The sequence below is a fragment of the Rhinichthys klamathensis genome, unplaced genomic scaffold, assembly GCF_029890125.1.
Source record: "Rhinichthys klamathensis goyatoka isolate OS25496 unplaced genomic scaffold, OSU_Roscu_1.1 h1tg000123l_1, whole genome shotgun sequence".
In the NCBI taxonomy this organism is placed as follows: Eukaryota; Metazoa; Chordata; class Actinopteri; order Cypriniformes; family Leuciscidae; genus Rhinichthys; species Rhinichthys klamathensis.
The window spans coordinates 412,603-433,184 of NW_026606660.1; the positions used below are offsets into that span (position 1 = coordinate 412,603).

The following is a 20,582-nucleotide window of genomic DNA, read 5'->3' on the forward strand; positions in this document are numbered from 1 at the left end:
ACTGTTAATGATACATGTATCGAATAAATCTGTCCATGAAGACGATGTGCAACTGAGTTGTATACAAGCATTTCATATTTTATTTGAGTGTAATTATTAGCCTATATCTGAAAAATAGCAGTTGAATGTAAAAGTTTGGGCTCTGTTGTTCTTTTAACCTCTAATATTATAGTTATGGACCAAATGAGAGGATTTCCTGTATAGTTTACAGCATTCATTTGAAGAGATTATTTTTACTAAAGAAAAGCAAATTATGTGTATCGGCAGATATCATTCTGTATAATCGGCTATCGTATCGGCGGAAAATCTTTAATTATTAACACATTTTGTATTATTCTGAAGGATTTCTTTGATCATAATGTCACACTTTTTTGATTACTTGAATCAACTGATCATTTCATTTTAAATGCCATGCTTTTATAGTCGTCAACGGAGGGAAAAACACTTTCGACTCAATTACACAAATTGTATCTAAACACTGTCACAATATTCTGACAAATATTGTTCCTTGTAGACCGAAAGTCTTGTGTTATTAGTTATTATGAGTCTCTAAGTCATGTCTCAAGTCTATGAAAGCTTTTCTGCCATGCAATACAAATATAAAAAAGGTAACTGCGAATTTTTTATCTCACAATTTTGACTTTTTACACAATTGTGAGTTTATATCTCATAAGTTTGGGATTTGGGATTCTGAGTTTGCATCTCTGAATTGTATAATTTTTTTTAGACACCTGACCGGACCACATGCACAATTCTGAGGAAGAAAGTCTGAAATGTGAGATATAATCGTACAATTTTGAGAAAAAAAAAAAAATCTTTTTGATATTATTATTCTGTGGTGGAAACAAGCTTCCATACAAATCAGTTTGATTGTCAGTTGTCAAGTCAACTTTTAAGCACAAAACGATCTTTGTTCCTGGTTGACTGATCCAAACCTGTGAGCCTCAATTCTGGAAACTTATTTTACAGTCTGATAATAGTCGTTTTCACGGGTACTTTGCAGTGTGTGTGCACAATGCATTAGACAGACCGAGTGAACAGGCCGAGTAATGCCTCTACATACGGTATTGCAATAAGAGGATAGCATTAAAGCTACAACAACTGATCAATAATGATAGTCAACACTAAGTTGCATGACTAATTAGTTGGGTCTGTGTACTATTGCATAGAGAACCTTCACTAGTAATACAAACAAACATTTCCATTGGGGAAAAAAGCCACAGGACAAGCAGATTTTTGTCCTTTAGATTAAGTTGTCTGAAACTTTTATAATAAATGCATCAATGAGGGTAATAAACATAGTTTCATGAGCCCATATTGAGGCCAATTAATGTCATTAATTTGTGATATAATGAGTTTTGCCATTACTGAATAGCACACTACTCATATACAAAAAATATGGGAGAAAAATGACGAGTCATACGCAATGCTATTTTAAATTTCGCTGATAACAGAAATTTGAGCAGAAATGTTGATTAAAGTTTGTTGTTGAGCAGTAAAATTACCGTATTTAATAGAAAATACATAAAACAACCTACATAAAACAAAAAATATATATTTTTCAGTTGTAGAATAACATGTTTCTCTCATAAAATAAGGAAATATATATATTACAATTTGACTGCTGATTGTTTTTAAATAATTGAAGGAAATAGTTGTCAGATTAAACAATTCCCGAAATATTGGTTGCAACCCTAGAAAAGGCTTAAAAAGTTACATATTTTTCATAAAACAAGGAAATATATATTTTTAAAATCTGACCACTGAAGATTTTCTAAAACCTATTGAAAGAAATAATAGTCAGATTAATCAAATTGGATCCCTAGATGGAATATTAACATTGTCTGCTACCAATTTAATATTCCCAATCCATAAAACAGGACTCTCAATGTTACTATGGTTCTGTGTCAGACTCGACATGAATGGAGACTTAATTGAAGCTCAATGCACTCTCTCATGTCAAATACTTCACTTCCTGTTTTAATGAGATTTTTAATTAGCATGTTAATTGTCTAATGAGTGTGTGGCAAGATAGCCGGCTAATGGGAGTAGAAAAATCCAGACGTGATGGTGTAGTAATACGTCTGAACTGTGTTTAGTCCATACAGATGAGCCTGAGGTCGCCTAGAGCACATCCACACACACACACACACACACACACACACAGCTCAGGAAGTCTTCACCTTGCGAAAGGACGCGAGCAGCCTGTGCTTTATGGCTTGTCACACTTTTATACGACGCGTGATGGAGGTGTGACCTTCAGACCCAGCCGCTCCATCCTTATCTCTCGCTTTCCCTCTCTGTCTGCTGTTCCCGTTCTCTTCTCTCCATCACTCAGCCTCAGTCTCGGCTCTCCTGACGTTGGTCTGAGGGTGTGATCTGTTGTTTTTGTTGTTCACAGTCAGATCTACTGCATTGAGAACGCTCACGGGCAGCTGGTGCGTGACTTGGACTTCAACCCGAACAAGCAGTATTACCTGTCCAGCTGTGGAGACGACTGTAAAGTCAAGTTCTGGGACGTGCGTCACATCAACGAGCCCGTCAAGAGTCTGGAGGAGCACTCGCACTGGTTAGACGAGCAGAAACACACTCGAACACACTGCAGCACTGCTACAGCGAGTCTGAACATGTACACCTAATACCAGTCAGAAGTTTGGAATAATTCAGATTAATTAAGAAATAATATTATATTAAAATGTAATTTATTCCTGTGATCAAAGCTGTATTTACAGCATCATTACTCCAGTCTTCAGTGTCACATGATCCTTCAGAAATCACTCTAATAGGATGATTTAGTGGTGATTTTTTCTGTGTTTTTTGGAAACCGTGACACTTTTTGGGGGGGGGGGGTTCTTTGATAAATAGTAAATTCGAAAGAACTTCCTATTAAATGTTGAAAACAGTTTTTGCTCCTTAATATTTTTGTTTCTTGAGCACCAAATCAGCATATTAGAATGATTTCTGAAAGGAAAATATTTTTTTTTAATATATATATATATATATATACATAAATACATACATATATATATATATATACAGTATATATATATACAAATTTGAATATCGTGCAAAAGTTCATTTATTTTAGTAATTCAACTTAAAAGGTGAAACTAATATGTTATATAGACTCATTACATGCAAAGTGAGATATTTCAAGCCTTTATTTGTTATAATTGTGATGATTATGGATGACAGCTATGAAAAACTTTTCACAATATTCTAATTTTTAATTTGAGGTTTTCATAAGTTGTAAGCCATAATCATCAAAATTATAACAAAGGCTTGAAATATCTCACTTTGCATGTAATGAGTCTATAAAATATATATGTTTCACCTTTTAAGTTGGATTACTGAAATAAATTAACTTCTCCACGATATTCTAATTTTTCGAGTTTCACCTGTATATTTTCAGACTTACCGTTTTTTTATATTTTTTTATAACATTTTTGTATAAGGCAACGTATGTTACATAATACAGACAAACTCAGGAAAAAAGTGTACTGTACAGGTGAAACTCGAAAAATTTGAATATCGTGCAAAAACTCATTTATTTCAGTAATTTAACTTAAAAGGTGAAACTAATAAATTACATTCAAAGTGAGATATTCCAAGCCTTTATTTGTTATAATTTTGTTGATTATGGATCAACAAATCAAATGAAACTTATGAAAACCCCAAATTCAAAATTAGAATATTGTGAAAAGGTTTTCATATATATTGTATTTCTTATTAAATATATATAAAGTACACTACCATTCAACAGTTTTGGGTCAGTATTTTTTTTTTTCTATTTTTAAGAAAGAAGTTAATAGTTTTATTCAGCGAGGATGCATTAAAATGAGCCAAATTGACAGTAAAGACATACCGGTAATATTACAAAAGATTTTTTATTTCAAATAAATGCAGTTTTTTTAACTTTCTATTGATCAAAGAATCATGGTTGAAACAAAAATTTTATAGTAACCAAATAAATAAAAAAAGCAGCTCTAAGCAGCTCTAAATCATCATATTAGAGTGATTTCTGAAGGATCATGTGACACTGAAGACTGGAGTAATGATGCTGAATATATATATATACAGGGCTTGACATTAACACCCGCCAACCCGCCAAATGCGGGTGCATTTCACCCGTGGCGGGTAACACAGTCACTCTCACTAGCCACTTTGGCGTGTTGAAGATTTGTAGTCTTGTCAAAGGACATCTGACATAACAAACGAATTGCAATTTGACACTATGCCACTACCACTCCCATGAGTACCACCTGCACATAGTTTAGTGTTTGCTCATTGGTCCATTCGTGAATCCTCTTGAACGACAACACTGCAAACAAGAAGACACGCGGAGATTAAACTCGCGGACTGTGCGACGAACTGGGCTGTTTTAGTCTGCCCTTAATTATCAACTTAATGTGATGATATAGCGATCTTTTTTTAATAGCAGGAGAATCCAGACCACCGGCGTGTCTCACGCTCTCCTGCAGTGCCGCTGCGCGAGGGTGCGCGCGCCAAACGAACGATCATCACACGCGACTGGTCGCATACACACACACATCAACACAGCGTTCAGTCAGTTCGTGAGTGTGCATGGCCGGTATTAAAGCAAAAATCATCTTCATGATTAAGGGCCACGGTGTAGGCCTAACTACTAGCAGGGCTGCCCTTATGTCACGTCATATCACAACTATCTTTCCAGAGTTAATTCTATGTTTTAATAAAATTAATCATGCCATGAAAGAAAGCAGGAGATGCGCTTGTGGGAATAATCTGGAAAATAAAGACCTGTAGGCCTATACTTGTTTCAGGTGGACATATCTCCAGTTACTCAGAGCTTCATGATGATAATTATTAAGTCAGAGCTCTGAGGAAAAGCTGATGCAAAACAAACAATCCAAAGTCCTATATAGTCCTATATAGCCTATATAAAGTTGTAATCCTGGTGCCTTAATTGTGGATTTTTTCTTTAAAATTATTATTTATTCTTTGCTCGTTGTTTCTAATGCAGATAATTGTTCTACTCTGTATTGCAGTATTTACTGCTGTAAAACAAAAAACAAACAAACAATGCAGCACTTTTATTATATACAATAAGAAGCTATTTTATGTGTGTATCTTAGACAACATGTTATCAAAAAAGGAGCTTAACAACCTTATCAGAGCTAATGATAATATTAGTTCATTTTAGCACGTTTTCAGCCCCATTGTCAATTTTAATCATATAAAACGTACAACAACAAAACTGTGGCTAGTAAAAATGCTGCGTGGCTAGTCATTTTGGAAAACCACTAGCCACATTGGCTAGTGAGCAAAAAAGTTAATGTCAAGCGCTGTATATATATATAATATATATATATATATACAGACACATATATAAAATGTATTTAGTTTTTAGCTGTCAACAAATGAGATTGTTCGGATTAATTTGTTGAAATGCTGCTTTTAAAACTCGCATGTCAAGGTCTGTGTGTGAGATCTCTATTAATTAGCTGTTGATTTATCTTATGTGGCTTACCTTTGCAGACACATTTATAACTGTATTGTAGTTACATCAAAGATAATCGTCTTTTTCATCAGGTTTGAGGCTCGATCTTTCACATCTCGCTTGAAACCGGCCAGTCAAAGCCTGCCATCCTGTGCTATTTTATCAGCTTCAACATGGTTATCTTAAATGTAAAAGACAGTATTTTAATTAGTGTGTGTATATCTAAGCTCTTACATCTTGCTGATGCTGTAGTTGTGTGTTATAGTGCTCAAGGGTGTGTTAGCGTAGCTCGTTTTAGCTCACTGCGGATCTATTTCAGTGTGTGTGTGATTGTGTGAGAGTATCTGCTCGTAGGTGTGACTCACTGGATATAATTGCCTCAGAATCAAACGTATCACTTTCCACACACACACACACACACACACACATCAAGGCATGATAGCATGTCAGCCACGGGATGCTATCTCTTAAAGATAGAGGCTTGGAGTCAATCAGAGATGTTTTGATCCTATTTAGATAGGTAAGATCCACAACAACCACGTCCCGCACATGTTTCTCATTTCTTGTGTTTGCCGCGACAGGGGTTCTGCTAAGCCTCGGGCTGGGAGGTATTAGGGAATATTTTGGGATCGGAGACAGATTAGTTAGGGAGAAGTCTTGACTGAGCCAGATTTTTACTGCTGACAGTTGAGTTATTCTCCCACAATCCCTGGCTATGAGGCTCGGATCCTCTTCTGAGCCTGAGGCTTATATAGAGGGAGGAGGAGAATAGAGAAGTAAGTCTGTGGGCCCTATCACACACTCGGTGCAATGCAGCGCCAGGCGCGACACAAGTGTGTTTCGCTAGTCTCAGCCCGACGCGGTTTTCATTTTCACGTCCTGCGCCACGTTGGGTAAATAGCAAATGCATTTGTGTGTTCAGGCGCATTGCTGCTATTTTGAGGAACTGAAATGGACTGAGCCATTGACCAACTGATTCCTGGTCTGAAGTCAATGGCGCAATATTTTTTTTATTTAAAGAGCGTGTTAGTAATGTGCGCCTATGGCGGGTCCACAACACACGTACACTCTGCTTATTACACACACACTCTGCTTATTACACACACACTCTGCTTACTACACACACACTCTGCTTACTACACACACACTCTGCTTATTACATACACACACACTCTGCTTACTACACACACACTCTGCTTACTACACACACACTCTGCTTATTACACACACACTCTGCTTATTACACACACACTCTGCTTACTACACACACACTCTGCTTATTACATACACACACACTCTGCTTATTACATACACACACTGCTTACTACACACACACTCTGCTTACTACACACACACTCTGCTTATTACACACACACTCTGCTTACTACACACACACTCTGCTTATTACATACACACACACTCTGCTTATTACATACACACACTGCTTACTACACACACACTCTGCTTACTACACACACACTCTGCTTATTACACACACACTCTGCTTACTACACACACACTCTGCTTATTACATACACACACACTCTGCTTATTACATACACACACTGCTTATTGGACACACACTCTGCTTATTACACACACACTCTGCTTACTACACACACACTTTGCTTACTACACACACACTCTGCTTATTACACACACACTCTGCTTACTACACACACACTCTGCTTACTACACACACACTCTGCTTATTACACACACACTCTGCTTACTACACACACACTCTGCTTACTACACACACACTCTGCTTATTACACACACACTCTGCTTATTACACACACTCTGCTTATTACACACACACTCTGCTTATTACACACACACACTGCTTACTACACACACACTCTGCTTACTACACACACACTCTGCTTATTACACACACACTCTGCTTATTACACACACTCTGCTTATTACACACACACTCTGCTTATTACACACACACACTGCTTACTACACACACACTCTGCTTACTACACACACACTCTGCTTATTACACACACACTCTGCTTATTACACACACTCTGCTTATTACACACACACACTGCTTACTACACACACACTCTGCTTACTACACACACACTCTGCTTATTACACACACACTCTGCTTATTACACACACACTCTGCTTATTACACACACACACTGCTTACTACACACACACTCTGCTTACTACACACACTCTCTGCTTACTACACACACACTCTGCTTATTACACACACACTCTGCTTATTACACACACTCTGCTTATTGCACACACACTCTGCTTATTACACACACACTCTGCTTATTACACACACACACTGCTTACTACACACACACTCTGCTTACTACACACACACTCTGCTTATTACACACACACTCTGCTTATTACACACACTCTGCTTATTACACACACACTCTGCTTATTACACACACACACTGCTTACTACACACACACTCTGCTTACTACACACACACACTGCTTATTACACACACACTCTGCTTACTACACACACTCTCTGCTTACTACACACACACTCTGCTTATTACACACACACTCTGCTTATTACACACACTCTGCTTATTGCACACACACTCTGCTTATTACACACACACTCTGCTTATTACACACACACACTGCTTACTACACACACACTCTGCTTACTACACACACACTGCTTATTACACACACACTCTGCTTACTACACACACACTCTGCTTACTACACACACACTGCTTATTACACACACTCTGCTTACTACACACACACTCTGCTTACTACACACACACTCTGCTTATTACACACACACTCTGCTTATTACACACACTCTGCTTATTACACACACACTCTGCTTATTACACACACACACTGCTTACTACACACACACTCTGCTTACTACACACACACTCTGCTTATTACACACACACTCTGCTTACTACACACACTCTCTGCTTACTACACACACACTCTGCTTATTACACACACACTCTGCTTATTACACACACTCTGCTTATTGCACACACACTCTGCTTATTACACACACACTCTGCTTATTACACACACACACTGCTTACTACACACACACTCTGCTTACTACACACACACTCTGCTTATTACACACACACTCTGCTTATTACACACACTCTGCTTATTACACACACACTCTGCTTATTACACACACACACTGCTTACTACACACACACTCTGCTTACTACACACACACTCTGCTTATTACACACACACTCTGCTTACTACACACACTCTCTGCTTACTACACACACACTCTGCTTATTACACACACACTCTGCTTATTACACACACTCTGCTTATTGCACACACACTCTGCTTATTACACACACACTCTGCTTATTACACACACACACTGCTTACTACACACACACTCTGCTTACTACACACACACTCTGCTTATTACACACACACTCTGCTTACTACACACACACTCTGCTTACTACACACACACTCTGCTTATTACACACACACTCTACTTATTACACACACACTCTGCTTACTACACACACACTCTGCTTACTACACACACACTCTGCTTACTACACACACACTCTGCTTATTACACACACACTCTACTTATTACACACACACTCTGCTTATTACACACACACTCTGCTTATTACACACACACTCTGCTTATTGCACACACACTCTGCTTATTACACACACACTCTGCTTACTACACACACACTCTGCTTATTACACACACACTCTGCTTATTGCACACACACTCTGCTTATTGCACACACACTCTGCTTATTGCACACACACTCTGCTTATTACACACACACTCTGCTTACTACACACACACACTCTGCTTACTACACACACACTCTGCTTATTACACACACACTGCTTATTACACACACACTCTGCTTATTGCACACACACTCTGCTTATTGCACACACACTCTGCTTATTGCACACACACTCTGCTTATTGCACACACACTCTGCTTATTGCACACACACTCTGCTTATTGCACACACACTCTGCTTATTACACACACACTCTGCTTATTACACACACACTCTGCTTATTGCACACACACTCTGCTTATTGCACACACACTCTGCTTATTGCACACACACTCTGCTTATTACACACACACTCTGCTTACTACACACACACTCTGCTTATTACACACACACTCTGCTTATTGCACACACACTCTGCTTATTGCACACACACTCTGCTTATTGCACACACACTCTGCTTATTACACACACACTCTGCTTATTGCACACACACTCTGCTTATTGCACACACACTCTGCTTATTGCACACACACTCTGCTTATTACACACACTCTCTGCTTATTACACACACACTCTGCTTATTACACACACACTTTGCTTATTGCACACACACTCTGCTTATTGCACACACACTCTGCTTATTGCACACACACTCTGCTTATTACACACACACTCTGCTTACTACACACACACTCTGCTTATTACACACACACTCTACTTACTACACACACACTCTGCTTATTACACACACACTCTGCTTATTGCACACACATTCTGCTTATTACACACACACTCGCTTTAAAGGGTTAGTTCACCCAGAAATGAAAATGATGTCATTAATGACTCTCCCTCATGTCGTTCCAAGCCCGTAAGACCTCCGTTCATCTTCGGGACACAGTTTAAGATATTTTACATTTAGTCCGAGAGCTTTCTGTCCCTCCATTGAAAATGTATGTACGGTATACTGTCCTTGTCCAGAAAGGAAATAAAGACATCATCAAAGTAGTCCATGTGACATCAGTGGGTTAGTTAGAGTGTTTTGAAGCATCGAAAATACATTTTGGTCCAAAAATAACAAAAACTATAGACAGTATACCGTACATACATTTTCAATGGAGGGACAGAAAGCTCTCGGACTAAATCTAAAATATCTTAAACTGTGTCCCGAAGATGAACGGTCTTACGGGCTTGGAACGACATGAGGGAGAGTCATTAATGACATACTTTTCATTTTTGGGTGAACTAACCCTTTAACCTCTCACACACACACACACAGCTTTAACCTCGTGCACAAGCAGATCTCTTTCCTCGCTAGAGAAGCGTTCAGTTTTTCCGCTTGTAAACTCCTCCATGTAAATAGCGAGCACAACTGGCTTTAAAGGGAATGGGAGATGAGACTCTGATTGGTTTATTGCACATTACGCCCAAAACACACCCATTACTCATTAAGAGAATAGGGACAACCCTTTTAGACCATGCGCCGGGAGCGCCGACCATTTTTCCCCTCGTTAAAATAGGGCCCTTAGCGCAGTAACGCAGAGGAAGAAGCAGCCGTGTTTGAAGAGGAGTGTGTCACGCTGTGGTGTGTGCTGTGCTGGTGTTTCAGGGTGTGGAGTGTGAGGTATAATCACTCTCATGACCAGCTGTTGCTCACGGGCAGCAGTGACAGCAGGGTGATCCTGTCCAACATGGTGTCCATCTCCTCCGAGCCGTTCGGACACCTGGTAGACGACGACGACCTCAGCGACACCGAGGAGAGCCAGCAGGAGGACAAGTACTCGTCCCTTTCTCATACTCTACCTTACACCTTTACATTCCTTTTCCCGTCCCCATATTTTCTATACTGAAATGTACACTCACCGGCCACTTTATTAGGTACACCTGTCCAACTGCTCGTTAACACTTAATTTCTAAGCAGCCAATCACATGGCGGCAACTCAGTGCATTTAGGCATGTAGACATGGTCAAGACAATCTCCTGCAGTTCAAACCGAGCATCAGTATGGGGAAGAAAGTTGATTTGAGTGACTTTGAACGTGGCATGATTGTTGGTGCCAGAAGGGCTGGTCTGAGTATTTCAGAAACTGCTAATCTACTGGGATTTTCACGCACAACCATCTCTAGGGTTTACAGAGAATGGTCCGAAAAAAGAAAAAACATCCAGTGAGCGGCAGTTCTGTGGGCGGAAATGCCTTGTTGATGCCAGAGGTCAGAGGAGAATGGCCAGACTGGTTCGAGCTGATAGAAGGGCAACAGTGACTGAAATAACCACTCGTTACAACCGAGGTATGCAGCAAAGCATTTGTGAAGCCACAACACGCACAACCTTGAGGCGGATGGGCTACAACAGCAGAAGACTCCACCGGGTACCACTCATCTCCACTACAAATAGGAAAAAGAGGCTACAATTTGCAAGAGCTCACCAAAATTGAACAGTTGAAGACTGGAAAAATGTTGCCTGGTCTGATGAGACTCGATTTCTGTTGAGACATTCAGATGTTAGAGTCAGAATTTGGCGTAAACAGAATGAGAACATGGAACCATCATGCCTTGTTACCACTGTGCAGGCTGGTGGTGGTGGTGTAATGGTGTGGGGGATGTTTTCCTGGCACACTTTAGGCCCCTTAGTGCCAATTGGGCATCGTTTAAATGCCACGGCCTACCTGAGCATTGTTTCTGACCATGTCCATCCCTTTATGGCCACCATGTACCCATCCTCTGATGGCTTCTTCCACCATGTCACAAAGCTCTAATCATTTCAAATTGGTTTCTTGAACATGACAATGAGTTCACTGTACTAAAATGGCCTCCACAGTCACCAGATCTCAACCCAATAGAGCATCTTTGGGATGTGGTGGAACGGGAGATTCGCATCATGGATGTGCAGCCGACAAATCTGCGGCAACTGTGTGATGCCATCATGTCAATATGGACCAAACTCCCTGAGGAATGCTTCCAGCACCTTGTTGAATCTATGCCACGAAGAATTGAGGCAGTTCTGAAGGCAAAAGGGGGTCCAACCCGTTACTAGCATGGGGTACCTAATAAAGTGGCCGGTGAGTGTATTATGTAATTAATTCAATTAAATTCAGTTTAGTTCAGTAGTTTTGAGCCCCGGTTTAATTCAATAAAATCAAATGAACTACATTAGTTCTTTTCAGTTTAGTTCAGCACACTTCTGTTCATTTCAATCCAGTTCAGTTGAATCTAGCTCAGTATATTTCAGTCCAGTTTGATTCAGTTAAATTCCATGAAATTTATTTAGCTTTTCAATTGAGTTCAGTACAATTCGATTCTATTTATTTTATACCAGTTCAATATAGTTTATATCAGGTCAGTTAGATTCAGTTAATTCCAGGAAATATTTTTTTCTTTTGAATCGAGTTCAGTACAACAATTCTATTCAATTATGTTCATTTCAATCCAGTTCAGTACAATTTAGACCAGGTCAGTTCAGTTGAATCTAGCTCAGTGTCTTTCAGTCCAGTTTGATTCAGTTAATTTCCATAAAATGCATTTGTTAATTTCTATTGAGTTCAGTACAATTCTATTATTATTATTTTCCATTTCAATCCAGTTCAGAACAATTTCAGCCCAGTTTGATTCAGTTCAATTCCATGAAATTTATTTAGCTTTTCAATTGAGTTCAGTACAATTCAATTCTATTCATTTTATACCAGTTCAATATAGTTTATATCAGGTCAGTTTAATCTATCTCCGTATTTTTAAGTTCAGTTTGATTCAGTTAAATTCCAGGAAATATATTTTTTTCTTTTGAATCGAGTTCAGCACAATTCTATTCAATTATGTTCATTTCAATCCAGTTCAGTACAATTTAGACCAGGTCAGTTCAGTTGAATCTAGCTCAGTGTCTTTCAGTCCAGTTTGATTCAGTTAAATTCCATAAAATGCATTTGTTAATTTCTATTGAGTTCAGTACAATTCTATTATTATTATTTTCCATTTATTTTCCATATTTTACATAGAATCCAGTTCAGAACAATTTCAGCCCAGTTTGATTCAGTTCAATTCCAGGAAATACATTTGTTATTTTCAATTGAGTCCAGTACAATTCTGTTAAATTCAATTCATTTCAATCCAGATCAATATTGGTCAGTTCAGTTAAGTCTAGCACAGTTAAATTCCAGGAAATGCATTTGTTCTTTTGAATTGAGTTCAGTACAATTTTTCAGTACAATTCAGTTACACAAAATGCATTTGTTATTTTCGATTGAGTTTGGTACAATTCTATTAAATTCCGTTCATGTCAATCCAGTTCAATATAGTTTAGTTGTGGGCAATTCAGTTCAGTATAGCGCAGTAATTTTCAGTCCAGTTTGATTTAGTCAAATTTCAGGAAATACATTTATTTTCAATTTAGTTCAGTACAATTCAGTTAAATTATTTCATTTCAGTCCAGGAAAATACAATTCCAGTCCAGTTTGATTAAGTTAAATTCCATGAAATCCATTTGTTCTTTTCAATTGAGTTCAGACCAATTCTGTTCATTTCAGTCCAGGTCAGTAATATAGTTCAGAAAAGCTCAGTATTTTTCAGTCCAGTTTGATTCAGTTAAATTCCAAAAAATGCATTTGTTCTTTTAATTTCAATTCTATTTAGTTCAGTTTATTTCAATAAAGTTTAGTTCAAGTCAGTTCAGTTTCTTTCAGTCCAGTTTGGTTCAATCCAATTGAACAAAATGCATTTCTGTTAATTTCAGATCAGTCAGTCCATTTAAATATAATTAAGTTAAATTCAGTCAATTCAACTTGCTAGTAACTAGCTCAATATATTTCAGTCCAGTTTGATTCAGTTAAATTCCATGAAATTCATTAGCTTTTCAATTGAGTTCAGTACAATTATATTCTATCCATTTTAACCCAGTTCAGTATAGTTTAGATCAGGTCAGTTGAGTCTAACTCTGTATTTTTCAATCTAGGTCAAACAAATGTATTCTGGTCAGTTCAGTTGAATCTAACTCAGTGTCTTTCAGTCCAATTAGAATAAATAATAATTTAATCCATTAAATAATCCATTAAAAGCATTCAATTTTTATAGCGCGGCCATAGGTGGCGCTATAACTGTCAAAAACGTCAAAAACCTATTGTAATTGCTATTTGGGGAAAAAAAATCCCCTAAAATGCATCGTGCAGCCCAAACCGTAAGGCCTAGAGACTTGAAACTCGGCCAGATGGTAGGCCACACTTTTGGGGAGAACCTATCAGAGTATGACCCCGATTTGGCCCATAGGTGGCGCTACAGCAACCAAAAGTACTAAATTGCTCATAACTCCTAGACCGTTGGTCCTAGTATATGTATATCTCCAATTTCGATTTAGGCAAGAAAAATTTTCCGCTATGTCGAATTTTGTCCAAAACCTACTTTTTCGCCCGATCGGAACCAAACCAGTCTAGGCCTATTCTCTGGACTCTCTAGATCAATAATAATCGGGAAAAAAATTGAAATTTTGCAATTGGGTGGCTGTAACAGGGTCATTTAGAAAAGGGGCGTGGCAAAATACAGTCAAAAGCCTATAAATCATAAATAAAAGCTCAGAACTTCACAAAAATTGATGAGCATATGTGTCATAACATCTTTAACAAGCATGCAAAGTTTCATGGAGATCGGACCATAGGTGGCGCTATAACTGTTAAAAAGCTTTAAAACCATATATTTCCTATGGTAAATTGCCTGAATTGGCTGTAAATGGTCTTTTCCATCTATTATGTCATGCTATCATGCTATGTCATATTATGTATGCTTGAACTCCACTAAATGTTGCTTGCAGCTTTAATTTCAATTGCATTCAGTTTGTGTGTCACGGCACAAGTACAGCAAAACGTTAACAGTAACAGTTTTTTATTTGATTTATTAGACAACAAAACGTGAAATACACTCATTTGTCAAGGATCACAATAAAGTTAAAAAGTTGTTTCCATTGCGGCCCTCGATGTAAAGCACAAACTTCACTCATAGTGACAGGTTACTTTGGCATTGCATACTATTATAAATACAAAGCTACAATAGGTTTCCACATTTGCAAAGTTTACAATCACAATTAAACATCCACTAATACAAATTCATCACTCTAACAACCAACTTTTAACATTCATTCGCACTAAAACCCACCATATTAGAAATACCTTAGATATCAAGAGGCAACGGATTCCACAATTGAGCCCTCAAAAGACCTATGGCCATAGTTTTAATACGATATAATGTAATATCCATAAGACTTTGCCTAGTATTATTAAGATGTCTCTCACTTACCCTAGAGAAATATGTGTTAAGATAGGATCTCTTGTCTTGATGTTTGCTGTGTGTAGAGGGAAAGAGCCCCTGCAGGACAGCATCATCTCCACCTACGAGGAGCACGAGGACAGTGTGTATGCGGTGGAGTGGTCCGCTGCGGACCCCTGGCTGTTCGCCTCGCTCAGCTACGACGGCCGGCTGGTGATTAACAGAGTTCCCCGAGCCCTTAAATACCGAATCCTGCTGTAGAGCAGGTGAAAACAGGGACGTTCTTCATACTATTCAACAGTGAGTGTGTGTAAGAGATAACAGCAAGACGTTTTGGTAACACTTTACAATATGGTTCATTAGTTAACAACCTTAGTGAATGAACGATACGTCTACAGCATTAATTCATCTTAGTTCATATTAATTTCAACATTTACTAATGTTATTAAAATCAAAGGCTGTATTTGTTAACATTAGTTAATGCACTGTGAACTAACATGAACAAACAATGAACAGCTGTATTTTTATTAACTTACATTTACAAAGATGAATAAATACTGTAACAGATGTTTTGCTCATTGTTAGTTTATACATGAACTAATGTAGTAGCAGTTAAAATGTTAATGTAGTGCTAGTCATTTGTCCTGCATTGGTTATTGATTAGTTTTGCATGAATTATGAAACTTTTTCAGTAGTTCTCTGGGAAGCATTAAAAAAATAGTAGTTATTGATTAGTTAATAGTGAAGTAGCACTTTCATCTGTGTGCTATTACTTACTAGTTCGTTAATCAGAGTTTCTTGTTAGTTAAAGGGATAGTTCACTTTGAAATTAATTTTTGGTATGTTTTAGCTTACCTCAAGGGCATCCAAAATGTTGGTGTCTTTGTTTCCGCAGTATTTTCAATTTTGATATTTTTAGGTCAAACCGTTCTTGTCTGTCAGTCATATAATGCAGGTCTATGGTCACCACCTCAAAGAGCAGCACAGAGAAGTCCAAATTAAACATGATTTAATGACTTGTAGATGTAAGTACACATTGATGGCCTAAGACACGAAACGAGCGGTTTGTGTGAGAAAACGAACAGTATTTATATCGTTTTTACCTCTTGTAACCACAGCCACGTCCAAGTGATCTGAGGGCGCGGGCGCTTCGGTCTTTTCCGGAAAGCGCCGGAAGTGATCTCTCGCGCGTGTACGTCACTCATTGTTTACACAGAGCAGAGATTGTAGGTAAGACGGCTAATTAAAAGGGTACTAATTTGCACTTATCCGGGATGTTTAAACCGTCGTAAAAGAAAACAATTAACAAAAATAAAACAATTGTATGAGTGACGTACACGAGCGAGAGATCACTTCCGGCGCTTTCCGGGAAAAGACCGAAGCGCCGGCGCCCTCAGATCACTTGGACGTGGCTGTGTTTACAAGAGGTAAAAACGATATAAATACTGTTTGTTTTCTCACACAAACCGCTCGTTTCGTGTCTTAGGCCATCAATGAGTACTTACATTTACGAGTCATTAAATCATGTTTAATTTGGACTTCTCTGTGCATGCTCTTTGAGGTGGTGACCATAGACCTGCATTATATGACTGACAGACAAGAACGGTTTGACCTAAAAATATCAAAATTGAAAATACTGCTGAAACAAAGACACCTACATCTTGGATGCCCTTGAGGTAAGCTAAAACATACCAAAAATTAATTTCAAAGTGAACTATCCCTTTAATAATAGTTACTAGATTGTTAATATTGTGTTACTCATTGGTTCTTGTGTAGTTATTCACAGGGGCGGCCTTACCTATGTTTCAAACAGGCCCCGCCCTCCAAGGGGAGCCCCAACAGACCAGCAAAATCCCATTCAATTTCTTCCGTAGGATATTGATTTTCAGCCATAATGTCTAAACCATTCCAGGTAGATTGACTACGAGGTTGTGAAACAAAAGTTTCTGCTCCTATAAAAGCCACAAGGTATGAAATCAACCTTGTTATTCGCGATCTTCTGGAGAAATACTACACTACCCACAATTCTAAGCAAAACACTGACGTCTCTGATTGGTCGAACTCGCGGTTACCATGGCGACGTTTACCGCCCCCGCAAACGGCTTGGATCTGAAGTATAATATTTTTAGTTTATGTATTTATACCTTTGCCTTTTTTGCCATTAGGGTAAAATGTTATTTTGAGCAGGAAAAGAATTTTAAGAGGAAATGAAACGTACATACCGTAATTCCTCAAATAAAGACCGGTATTCAAATAAACGCCGGGCCTCTGATAGTGGCCGGGGGCGTGGTCAGCGCGGACAAATAAAGGCCGGTCTCAAATTAAGGCCGGGGAAAAAATAGTGTGAATAGGTACACTTTAAATGAGTGTACACTCAAAGACGGACGCGCTCAGCGCTTGTCATATATCACAACTATTCAGTGTTTTTAACCACATGTTTATTTTAGGTTTCAGACATTTAAATAGATATGATTTATAGCAAAACAATAAATTTATAGTTTGTAAAATACACAATGGTGTCTATGGAAGCAGCAATAACAATCCATTCAAATATATTTGGCGACGTGTTTTTTATTCATATCAGATACACAGTGTAAGTAACTATAAAGTTTACTCTATTCTTCTCCCAGTTCACCGGCCACTTACTTTCATGTATTTCGGGAGAAACGGAAGAATTCACGCGCTGTAACTTAACAAATACAACAGGAATCTCCGAACTGCGGTGCCCATCTCACGTTACAGATCAAGATAATTTATAAAGGGTTTTAAACGACAAAACAAACTCACTTACACGGATTTGAGAGTCAGAATAGAAGATAGTTGATGACATGGTAAGCAAGTTTGTTAATATTTAGAAATAAAAGCGCTACATCTGTCATACAGCGCTATTTTGGCTGTGGTGAACACGTGCCAAGCATGACGCGTCACCATGGAAACTTGGCTGGCGGGCGGGCGGGGATCGCGAATTAGAAATAAAGGCCTGCCTCTAATAAAAGCCTGCTTCAAATAAAAGCCGGCTACCATCTGCAGTTCAGGTAAATAAAGGCCCCGGCCTTTATTTGAGGAATTACGGTATGCCAGTGGTGCTGAAAAACAAAAGATATATCGGACAACAAAAGAAAAGCTTCGGTCTACCAAAAGTGAAGTTACCCTGCGTGAAACGGCGAGGCTTATTCCAACGTAAAACGCTGTATAATTGTATATAGTTTTAATCAAATAAGGTTGGATTATTTCTATGTGGAGCTGCCTGTTCATGAAGCTGAAAGTGCACGTAATAAAATAATATACCATTGATGCAAACCAACAGGAATCCTTGCTTTTTCTGCTCTATTATGTTTATGTTTTATGTGGGTAGGGCCCCATATTAGTTATTGAAACGGGCCCCCAGATGCTTAAGGCCGCCACTGGTTATTCATTAACGAAGGAACCGTATTCTAAAGTTAACTAATGAACCTAATTGTAAAGTGTTACTGACGTTTTTTCTCTTTCTTTCCCTAGAATGAACTCACATTCCCAGCTTCTGCGCGAGTGGAATCCTGCTTTGACTTCGCACTGGACTGTCTGAGTAAAATACCGACAGATGTTGCTCTTTGCTGTATATTTGTGTCATGATTTCTATACACCTGATGATGTATTGGGCTGGTTTACCGTGAATTAGTTATGAATATGAATGCAGATATCGGTGTTTGTGCGTGTGCTGTTTGGTGCTGTGGGAAATCAGAACCTTGGAGATTAATTATGATTATGTGTCTTATCATGTACGCTGCAACAAAAGCAATGCTCTGTGGAGCTGTCAGAGAGAGCCTAATTACCCCTGTATGTTTCCCATAAAACAGCTTTAATTAAAGAGCAAGATTTGATGTCCTTCTCTCGTTCTTATCGGCGTGAGCGTTGGTTAAAGCTCCTCCAGTGACAGCCTGTTTTAATTGCAGCCTGACTCTCCACATCTCGAGCTGTCAAGGGAGGGCCCCGGTCCGATCCGTCAATACCAGGGCCGGGGAACGAGTCTCTGAATGCATAATGTCAGGCCGGATCCTTTACGAACCGCCGTCTGTTGGCAGGGATGCTGGGAGGTTAAATGGGTTTGGAGTTTAGGGATTTTCACACTCTCGCTCTGAATGGGTCTGTCACAAGCCCTGCTGCCTCTGTTCTTTTGTGGACGTGTCGGACGTTAGTGCTCATGGAGAGATTCGACTGTCCCGCCTGAAAGGTTGAATGTGTGTGATGCGTTCTCATCCTCCTGGAAAGTTCATATTTACAAGTTCAAAAATCCTAATAGAGCACAACTGTCAAGTTCTGGAAGTCAAATCTCATTCATTTTCCACATACAGGATGAAAAACATTTAAACACAGACCAGCTGTGTGCTATGAGATCATTCAGCGATGATATAGCATACGGTACACGTCTGAATTTATGAATTGCAGAATTCCGGGTGAAGAACTACATTACCCATAATCCCAAAGAGAAAATTTGAACATGCTATATAAAAATATCTGTGGGGTATTTTGAGCTAATACTTCATATACACACTCTGGGGACCTCAGAGACTTAATTTACATCTTGTGTAAAGGGCATTATACCACCCCTTTAACTAAATAATAGAAACTGTAACACAAAACACCCTAATGTACATTAAACAAAATTATTAAAATAAAATAAAATCATACTGAATGGGGTGTCATGCAGGGACTTCTGGGAGTATTCTTTTACTGTGTTTCATGAAAATTAAATGGTAATTCATAGTTTTTACATGCAAAAACCCTACATTTTACAGTATAATGTCTTGCTAAATCATTTACAGTTTACAATACTGTCACAGTTATTTGGACTTCGTTTCACTTTCATGGAAAACCCCATTCGTGATCATCAGTCACGTGTCTCTCAGTTTCCCGCCACTCATCAGTTTCCATGGACACTAATCCTCCAGCACAGCTCATCGTTTAGTTGGTTATCTCTGTGTATTGAGTTCCTCTGTGTTCAGTCGTTGGTTTTTCGGTTGATGTTCGTGTATTGTAGTGTCTATAGGCCTATTGCCCATCTACCTTTTCTGGCGAAGGTCCTGGAACGAGTTGTAGTTG

The 20,582-nt window shown here is 38.6% G+C and overlaps 1 protein-coding gene across 1 annotated transcript in view; it reads left to right on the top strand.

Annotated features, from left to right (window-relative positions):
* Positions 1 to 19,363, top strand: part of eipr1 (EARP complex and GARP complex interacting protein 1) — a 68,790-nt gene extending 49,427 nt beyond the window's left edge. Inside the window, exons 7-10 of the mRNA XM_056255844.1 lie at positions 2,402 to 2,569; positions 10,871 to 11,038; positions 15,590 to 15,803; positions 19,002 to 19,363. Coding sequence (XP_056111819.1) covers positions 2,402 to 2,569; positions 10,871 to 11,038; positions 15,590 to 15,764 — 511 coding nt within the window. The 3' untranslated portion in view covers positions 15,765 to 15,803; positions 19,002 to 19,363. The remainder of the gene's footprint in view (positions 1 to 2,401; positions 2,570 to 10,870; positions 11,039 to 15,589; positions 15,804 to 19,001) is intronic.
* Positions 19,364 to 20,582: the final 1,219 nt, after the last annotated feature.